The 10000-nt window shown below is 46.4% G+C and overlaps 1 protein-coding gene across 1 annotated transcript in view; it reads left to right on the top strand.

Annotated features, from left to right (window-relative positions):
• The window catches only part of LOC307089618 (IQ motif and SEC7 domain-containing protein 3-like), a gene marked incomplete at its 3' end in the record, with an annotated part of 27059 nt that overhangs the window by 13188 nt on the left and 3871 nt on the right, over positions 1-10000 (top strand). Inside the window, exons 3-4 of the mRNA XM_079755972.1 lie at positions 1002-1163; positions 7447-7569. Coding sequence (XP_079612098.1) covers positions 1002-1163; positions 7447-7569 — 285 coding nt within the window. The remainder of the gene's footprint in view (positions 1-1001; positions 1164-7446; positions 7570-10000) is intronic.

Raw genomic sequence — 10000 nt, 5'->3', positions numbered from 1 at the left:
TGAGAGAGAACTACGCCGTACATCATCAGCGCGCACGCTGCTGATGATACACCGTCTTTAATGAACACAACAGCGAGAGCTCGTTGTCGTTTGGTCGGATCAGAGCATCTCTCCTTGACGCCTCCCGACCCAAGTGGCTGCTGGGAAGTGCGTCCTTGAGACGCGCGCCAGCGCCACTGTACTGACTTCCAAATGTCTAATTGTGATTCTGGGGAATCACAACGTGGGGGCTCGTGTTCACACAGTGGGAGGGATGCTCTTTATGCTTGTGTGTGTGTGTGTGTGTGTGTGTGTGTGTGTGTGTGTGTGCGTGCGTGTGTGTTTGGGATTCAGCCCCCGCCACGAATGAAAAACTGATGGGACCACTTACATAGCTCACTAATATTACAAACTCCCTCTCCACTTCCTAATATAACCCCAGACACTCCTAGCTTCCCTCCCTCTGCTTATTACTGCACTACATCATTTTAACTGTTCGTTCTTTCAAAGCTATTAACGGTTTATCTTTGAATGACCACAATGAAAAAAAAGGTTAAGTCGTCAGTTGTTCCTGTGAATCCCAAAGTGGTTCTCTGGCGTCGCTCGTCTCTCCGCAAGGGGCCCTCAGAACTGGGGCCCTCGGCACCTGGGCCCTAGAACAAATGGACTTAGCGCCGACTGCTAATTGTGGTTAAGCATTTTAAGGACCAAACATATGACCCTGGATTCTTCACATCCTTTCAGACAGCAGTTTATGGGCCTTATTCTCATAGCGGCCATCTTGGGGTTCTGAAAAACCAACTAGCATTTAGATCCCATAGCCTGGCTTTTTATATGCAATGACTGGTGGTTCATAAGGCTTTCTGTCATGCTAACAGAAGTTCCAAAAGCACCTTCCAAGCTGAAAGCTTGGTACTTTTCGATCATGAATTTACTTGAGATTCTCGGATAATGTCACAACACAACTATTGTATTGGTAATGTCTCATTGGGTCTCGTTCTTCTTCTCCTCTCTGTCCTCAGGAACCCAGACAAGGGCCTTCAGTTCCTGATATCTCGGGGGTTCATACCGGACACGCCCATAGGCGTTGCTCACTTCCTGTTGCAGAGGAAGGGGCTGAGCCGGCAGATGATCGGAGAGTTCCTCGGCAACAGCAAGAAGCCGTTCAACAGAGACGTCCTGGAGTGAGTAGTCCAGACTGTTAATGACCTGTAGTGAGTAGTCCAGACCGTTAATGACCTGCAGTGAGTAGTCCAGACTGTTACTGACCTTTAGTGAGTAGTCCAGGCTGTTAATGACCTGTAGTGAGTAGTCCAGACTGTTAATGACCTGTAGTGAGTAGTCCAGACTGTTTATGACCTGTAGTGAGTAGTCCAGACTGTTAATGACCTGTAGTGAGTAGTCCAGACCGTTAATGACCTGTAGTGAGTAGTCCAGACTGTTAATGACCTGTAGTGAGTGGTCCAGACTGTTAATGACCTGTAGTTAGTAGTCCAGACTGTTAATGACCTGTAGTGAGTAGTCCAGACTGTTAATGACCTGTAGTGAGTAGTCCAGACCGTTAATGACCTGTAGTGAGTAATCCAGACTGTTAATGACCTGTAGTGAGTAGTCCAGACTGTTAATGACCTGTAGTGAGTAGTCCAGACCGTTAATGACCTGTAGTGAGTAGTCTAGACTGTTAATGACCTGCAGTGAGTCGTCCAGACTGTTAATGACCTGTAGTGAGTAGTCCAGACTGTTAATGACCTGTAGTGAGTCGTCCAGACTGTTAATGACCCCATGTTGGTTGAAAGATCTGAACTATGTTCAGCGTTACAGTGGAGTGAGGGTTGAACCATGTAAAAAACATTTATGGTTCAAATTGACTGGCCGATGTTCATGATGAAGTGTATTGCTAATGTATAAAGCAAGTGCATATCCATCCTTTTATAAAGATATACATTCGCTTTACGTAAAAAAACTCTGAGCCAACAACAATATCTTTGTCGTACCAATTAATGGTGACAGCAAGAGTCAATGCTGTCACTATCATCATTACCATTATAATATTCAATAACAATCTGAACCAAAAATATATTGGTTGTCGGAGCTCATTTTGAACTTTTTGCGATTTCCTGTCAAGTGTAGATTTAGAATGCCAACCTGGAACCCTCCTCTCTCTCCTTCTGCCTGTTTGTGCCGTCACGCACCCTGAACCAAACCGTAGAAGAGAATTGAACTGAAACCAACCTTAAAAAATGCGTCTTTCAGACATGTTGTCCCCGGTTTGGATTCCCATGCTGTCGCTAGTGTAGCATAGGCTGCTGGCCAGCCCTGCGGAGCAGCAAGCACCGTAACCTCGGGCATTTCTCTGCGGTTTGAGTCCTATGCGGCCATCTTTTAATTAGATCTGGTGCACACCACCAACCAGCTAGCTCAAATGTCTTCGAGGCTTTGGGGAAATGTTGGGGGTTTAAGTTTGCGAAGAAAAACTAGGAATGGAGGATCCATTGCATAAACTCTAGTGAAGGACCCAATTGTAATATAAGGGGACACTACAGCAAAGATGTCTTCCTGGTCGTATTTACCAACTGATTCTGGGGTCAGTTAGCCCTTTATGAGATGACGTTAGGAGAATAAAAGCATTGGCATTTAAACTGTGGGCTAACTCAGGGCTTTTATTGAGAAGACCGCCAGAAAGTTTTTAACTAAAGCCGCAATCTCTCTTAGGAGAACTGATTCACAGCACACACCTGCGCCGAGGGTTATTAATACACACAAACAAGCGCGCGCACGCACACACACACACACACGCACATACACACACACTATCACAAACTCACATACTCACACATGCATGCATGAACACACACACACGCACACACACACACACACACAAGCACGACCGCACACACGCACAGACAAGCACATTTCTACAAAATAACTTCAGAAGAACTTTTGCTTTATGTAGTTCGAATCTATTTTGGGAAAAAAACGCTGACCAATGCTTTACAAGCTGTGATTTTGAGCTCAGAGATTGATAAAAATACTTCTTCTCAATTACTTTGTCCGAGTGTTCTTCAACAGGATCAAATAATAAAAACATGTGCGTGTTGTACCAAACATTTCTTCAATCATTTGGTCCAGAATGGGTGTTCTCTTGCTCGTTTATTATTAAATGTTTTTTTTCATTTCCATCATTCTTTGCGTCTATCTTTTGTGTTTTCCTTTAAATTTCATGGTTGTTTTCTTTAAACATCTGTATCGGTACTTTTAAACGTTACTACCCTCTGCTCATCACTACCTGCTTTAGAATAGGCTTTAATCTATTGGTATTCATTTGTATAAAATATACATTCATTTAGTCTTTGTAATTAGAAATAGATATGTTATCTTTCTGAAGAGAAAAGTCCTCGCAAGGTCACCCCCCCCACACACAAACACACAGCAGCACACTTCCTCTCTCTCTCTCTCTCTCTCTCCCCCCCCTCTCTCTCTCTCTCTCCCCCCTCTCTCTCTCTCTCTCTCTCCCCCCACCTCACTCTCTCTCTCTCCCCTCTCTCTCTCTCTCTCTCTCTCTCTCTCTCTCTCTCTCTCCCCCCCCCCGCTCTCTCTCTCCCTCACCCACCCCCTCTCTCTCCCTCTCTCACTCTCTCTCTCCCTCTGCCTCCCCCCCCCTCTCTCTCTCTCTCTCTCTCTCTCTCCCTCTCCCTCCCCCTCTCTGTCTCTCTCTCTCTCTCTCCCTCTCCCTCCCCCTCTCTGTCTCTCTGTCTCTCTCTCTCTCTCTCTCTCTCTCTCTCTCTCTCTCTCTCTCTCTCGATACAGACAGTGGAACAGGAATATGCTTTTAAGATGGTCACGCTGCACTCTCCTATTTGGATTATTCACTACAGGCACGCTGTATATATATATAAATGTAAAAAAATTCCCCCTCAATATTTCTAAAGCGTATTAGCAACAGAAATAGCCTAAGCCATTGTAGTGACAGTGATGTGGGAGCATAGGAAATAAATAACAGATAGACGCAGCACAGGTGCACTCAAACACGGTGTAGTCACAGGAGAGATGATGGAAAACACTGTGTGTGTTTGTGAATGTGTACATGGGGTGTATGTGTGTGTCTGCGTGTGTGAGCATGCATGTTTGTCTGTGTGTATGAATGTGTGTGGGTGTGCATGCGTGTCTGTGAGTGTGTGTTTGACCATTTTCTGTGTGGGTGTTTCTGTTTGTGCGTGCCTGTGCATGTGTGTCTGTGGGTGTGTGTGCGCGGGCCGTGTGTTGACTATGTGACCTTGCTCTTCTTCTAAATCCACTCTACAAAGCATCAATCTCCAGCATAAATAACGCACGTTAAAACACTATGGGTCAGCTGCGCCTCACACTGCTGAAAGACCCGGGCTTAGAGCGACCGTACCAGGGCTTAGAGCTACCGTACCAGGGCTTAGAGCTACTGTACCAGGGCAATAAAGCTACCGTACCAGGGCTTAGAGCTACCGTACCAGGGCTTAGAGCTACCGTACCAGGGCTTAGAGCTACTGTACAAGGGCTTAGAGTTACCGTACCAGGGCTTAGAGCTACCGTACCAGGGCTTAGAGCTACCGTACCAGGGCTTAGAGCTACTGTACCAGGGCTTAGAGCTACCGTACCAGGGCTTAGAGCTACTGTACCAGGGTTTAGAGCTACCGTACCAGGGCTTAGAGCTACTGTACCAGGGCATTAAAGCTACTGTACCAGGGCATTAAACCTACTGTACCAGGGCATTAAACCTACTGTACCAGGGCAATAAAGCTACTGTACCATGGCTTAGAGCTACTGTACCAGGGCAATAAAGCTACTGTACCAGGGCTTAGAGCTACTTTACCAGGGCTTAGAGCTACTGTACCAGGGCAATAAAGCTACTTTACCAGGGCAATAAACTACTGTACCAGGGCAATAAACGACTGTACCAGGGCTTAGAGCTACTGTAGGTAAGATCCAGATACAGCAGAAGAGAGCAAAATTTTGAAAAGAAACAACCCAAAAACTGCCCCCTCCCTCTCTTCTCTCTCCCTCCCTACGTATCTCCGCCATTTATATGATAACTCTGTTTGGAGAATGGGATTCAAAGTGTTAACATGGATTTCTTGAACCAATCCGGAAAGAGATGACCTGATTGGGCAGAAAAGGGCCGGGAGCGGACTAAAACCTAAATGGTCTCATATAGATTATTCTATCTATATATTATTATTATATAGAGGCAGGCGCAGTGATCGAGAAACAGATATTCTAACAGTGTGTTTTACACCCGTAATGGCTGAAACAAAAGCATCTTAAATCTCACCTACTGCACCTTTAAACCCTACTCCATTTGACCAGAGGGATGAACTGGCTGCTTTCCGCCAGTAATTACCGCAATATGGCATCCTTTTGTGCTGCAGCCTTTTTCTATTCTTGTTCTTGTTTTGTTGTTGGTTGTTGGTTCCGCACCTGTCTGTTTGCCGGCCATGCGTCGCTGGCAGATGGCTTTGTTCCCCTGCCAAGCTCACCGTTGTGCTGAGTTAAGGGGCGGCTCTTAGTGTAGACACAACCAACTGTGTTCAACGGTGGGTCTGCTGGTAACAAGAGGCAGTAAAAGCCTGTCTTAATACCGAAGCCAACGCCAATACACAGTGAGACAATACTGGCTGTGAGACAGCGTACTCAGAATGTTGTTTTAATAAAGAAACAGTGTTCAGAGTCGAGGTAGCAGCCAACAGTGGAGGCCAAGGGCTTTGTTGTTTCCTGCTCATGGAGGATTGGAACGATAGACGCTTTACCTTCGCCATAACGGCGATATAACGGGACCTCCGGTATAACTTGGGGTTTTCTTGGACTCCGATTCTGCAGCGAGATATAAAGAGACGTTAAGAATGGACGTTGTTCCAGTTAACGTGCTCCGCGCGATGTTTGTGATTTTGCTGATAATAAACAGCAGTATGAAACAGAAGGGCGTAACTTATTTATTCGTTCTCTTTACGATATGAGGACACATCGGTGGAGTAAGTCGTATTTTTTCAAAAAAGAATTAACGCTTATTTCCTTTGCTTGTGTCGTACTTTCCATAATAACATTGCGCTGCATGAATGTGGTTGTTTCTGCATACTCTGTAATTAAACAAAATAAATATGCGTGTTGTATTTCAGTTTCTTTTCTCCTGCCAAGACACCAATATTTTGCAAAAAATGAGAATGTAATTCTCATAATAATCCCCTTCTGAAAGACAAGCAAATTTGTTTCTCTTCTGTAGAATGTTTCTGTAACGAAAAAGCTAGGCTAGGCTCGGCTAGCCCAGCTCGGCTAGGCTAGGCTAGGCTCGGCTCGACTCGGCTAGGCTAGACTAGACTAGGCTCGGCTCGGCTTGGCTAGACTAGGCTAGACTAGGCTCGGCTAGGCTAGGCTAAGCTCGTTTCTGTGTCGTCTCGCCCCAGAAGCTCTGCTATAAGATAGCAGGACTGCTGGATCCAAGACTAGGAGCAAGCGAACAATATATAAAAGGACTCTGCTCTACGAAGGAAGCGGCAAAATGCATCGCTAATCCCATATACATATACAGTATATATATATAAACAGTTTGTGACCTGAGGTGACGCTTCATTATCGCCGAGAGACGACTCTCAAAACTGCCAAGTCCTTTTTTAAGTGAATCATTCTCTTCTTTTTTTTTATTGAAGTCATTAAGGGGAGGTTGTCGATTAATTGGAGTCGTTTCTGCATGAAGGCACTGTGTGTGCGTGCTTTTGTGAGTGTGTGTGTGTTTGTTTGTGTGTGCATGCGCCTCTGCGTCTGAAAATGTGAAGTGACATATTTTTCATTTTAATTATATACTGATACACATCATTTCTGATGATGAGTCTGATAATATCGGTCAATGTACAGGGTTCCTAAATAGTAATGATTTTTTGTTATTGTAAATCACTTTGAATGCATACTCTTCTAAATGTATCTTTTCCCTCTGTCTTGCTTTCTTTCTTTCTTACTGAAAACCTCCTTCCATGTCTTTATCCTATTCTCTATCCTCTATTCCTCTCCTACTTCCTCCCTCTTCCTCCCTCTCCCCTCCTCCATCCCCTCCTCCTTCTATCCCTCACTCCCTTCTTCCCTTGCTCCTTCCCCCTGTCTCTCTCCCTCTTCCTCTCCCTCCACTCTCCTTCTCCTTCCCTCTTGTTTCTCTCACTCTCTATATCCCTCTCTCCCTCCTTCTCCCCTCCCTATCTCTTTATACTATTTTCCATCCTCACCATGTCCTCTCCAACTTTCTATAACTCTTTCACTCCCCCCTTCTCCCTCTCCTTCTCCCTCCGTCCCTCCCTCCCTCTCCCTCCCTCCCTCCCTCCCTCCCTCCCTCTCCCTCCCCCTCTCCCTCCCTCCCTCCCTCCCCCTCTCCCTCCCTCCCTCCCTCCCTCCCCCTCTCCCTCCCTCCCTCCCTCCCTCTCCCTCCCCTCCTCCCTCCCTCGGGCTCTGATCCAGCTGTGTGGTGGATGAGATGGACTTCTCTGGCATGGAGCTGGATGAGGCTCTACGGAAGTTCCAGGCTCACATCCGGGTCCAGGGCGAAGCTCAGAAGGTGGAGAGGCTGATCGAGGCGTTCAGGTAATTACCTCCCTGCCATTATGACGAGAGAGAGAGAGAGAGAGAGAGAGAGAAAGAGAGAGAGAGACACACACAGTGAGAGGAGGGAGAGAGAGAGACAGAGAGAGAGAGAGGGACACACACACAGAGGAGAGAGAGAGAGAGAGACACACACACAGAGAGGAGAGAGAGAGACAGAGAGAGAGAGACAGAGAGGGGAGAGAGAGAGACAAGAGAGTGAGAGAGAGGGGAGAGAGAGAGACAGACAGAGAGAGAGAGAGAGTCTTTGCCTCTTTTGGCGACATTGTGCAAAAGAGAGTCAACCAAAGTGTTCCGTCCAAAGCGTTGATTAAAGACAAGTGTTCATGGTCGTAGACGAGTTGTCATATCCCCTCCACACACACACACACACACACACACACACACACACACACACACACACACACACACACACACACACACACACACACACACACACACACACACATTTGATCACCTAGTAAAAGCACTGGTAACACTTTATTGCAGTAATAAGCTTTAACTAACGGTCAATTAATTAATTATCATTTACCAAAAGTTATGCATTTATACATTATTTATTGTCGTTGGGGCAAACCCTTACCCTTACCCACAACCCCTAACCCTAACTCAAACCCTAACATAATGCTCTATTTCAATGCGTAACACTGCATTAGTTAACGGTAATGACAGGTTCATTAATGTACCCTCATTGTAAAGTGATGCCTAAGCATTTTGGGTGTCTTGAAAAGCGCTATTTAAAAGGGTATTATCATCTATTTTCATCGTAAGGCCTGTTTCTTCTTCAAGGTGGAAGCTTGAAATAGAGTACGGTTCTTGATCGATGCTTTCCGTCGCTACGCAGTCGCCAGCCGCCAGTCGCTGCGTGTGACTCAGCTGCTGCTCAGAGGTCATTGTGCGCTGTGTATTCCATCACTGCTGAACTGCAGCAGGGACAGCGAGCAGAGTCTCCTGTATCTGCTGATCTTCTGGGCCATAATAGGGTCCTGGTGCCGATTGATTGCAGAAGACAGGGATTCCCATCAGTATGCTTTCATCTTGTTTATTCATAAGGAGAACAACAACAGACTGATTCATGTTTTATTCACGTATTTGTACACTGATTTATTTATGCTGAAAAAATGTTAAAAAGGAACTACCTTTTTTTGAGGATCGTTTGAAATCAACATTTCCAACCCGGATGGTGGCTTGTTTTATTTGCTGAAAGCAAATATCTTTCGGCCGTTTCACTGGGGAACAACCTCATTCATTTTGTACCAGCGCTCTGAGAGAAGCAGCATCTGCAGTCTTGCACTCTCCTATTCACCACATAATCAACCATGGCAACCCATAAATAGGCCTACCTTAACCCTCCCTTTATGAACGTTGTGTGTGTGTGTGCGTGTGTGTTGATATTTGTGTATGTCTTGGAGCTAGTGCACCTGATCTAAACTCTGCATATCCCTGCCTCCCTATCATCACCACAGGCCTCATCGACAAACAAGTCACGCAACAGAGGAAGCACATTGACCTTCACACACACGCACACGCACACACACACACAAACACACACACATACACTAATGCATACAATCTCTATAAGTTATATAGTGCAGAAGTGGATAATATGAGGCAGTCACAGTTTTCTCAGTGCAAGTGTGAGCTCAACACATGCATGAAATGTCTTCGGGCATTTCTTGCACACACACACACACAAGCGCGAACACACACACACACACACACACAGTCACGTTATCATCAATATTAAACAAAGACACACACACAAATAGCGCCTTGTCTTTCCCTTTCCTCTCTCCCCCTGTTTGCTGGCAGAACATCGGACCCTGAGCTGTAATTATCCTGGTCACAAATTACAGCACGGGCGTCCATTTGCATTTCCACGGTGCCCTACCACACACACTCTTTGTTTTTTGGCTTTCTTTTTGTTTTCATTGTTCCTTCCTTTTTGGTCAATGCATCCCCCGGCTGCTTCACCTGTCGTCGTTGTCATGGCACCCAGTGAGAGGCCTATGAGAGAGCGTCGTTATAGCATCTCCAGAAGTCTGCGGTACAGGAGACTGCTTTTCTGCAGAGCGGGGTTGAGATAGAGAGAGAGAGACAGACAGATGGAGAGAGAGAGAGAGAGAGGGGGGGGGGGGGGTGAGAGAGAGAGAGAGAGAGAGAGAGAGAGACAGACAGATGGAGAGAGAGAGAGAGCGAGAGAGAGAGGGGGAAAGAGGGCGAGAGCAAGAGAGGGGGGTGAGAGAGAGATGGAGGGGAGGGAGGGAGAGAGAGAGAGAGGGAGGGAGGGGGAGGGAGAGAGCGAGAGAAAGGGGGTGAGAGAGAGGGGGTGAGAGAAAGAGAGAGGGAGGGAGAGAGAGGGGGTGAGGGAGAGAGAGAGAGAGTTGGAGGGAGGGAGGGAGGGAGGGAGAGA

This window comes from Pollachius pollachius (assembly GCF_949987615.1).
Source record: "Pollachius pollachius genome assembly, chromosome: 18".
Classification (NCBI taxonomy): Eukaryota; Metazoa; Chordata; class Actinopteri; order Gadiformes; family Gadidae; genus Pollachius; species Pollachius pollachius.
This window is presented reverse-complemented; position numbering and strand designations above follow the sequence as displayed.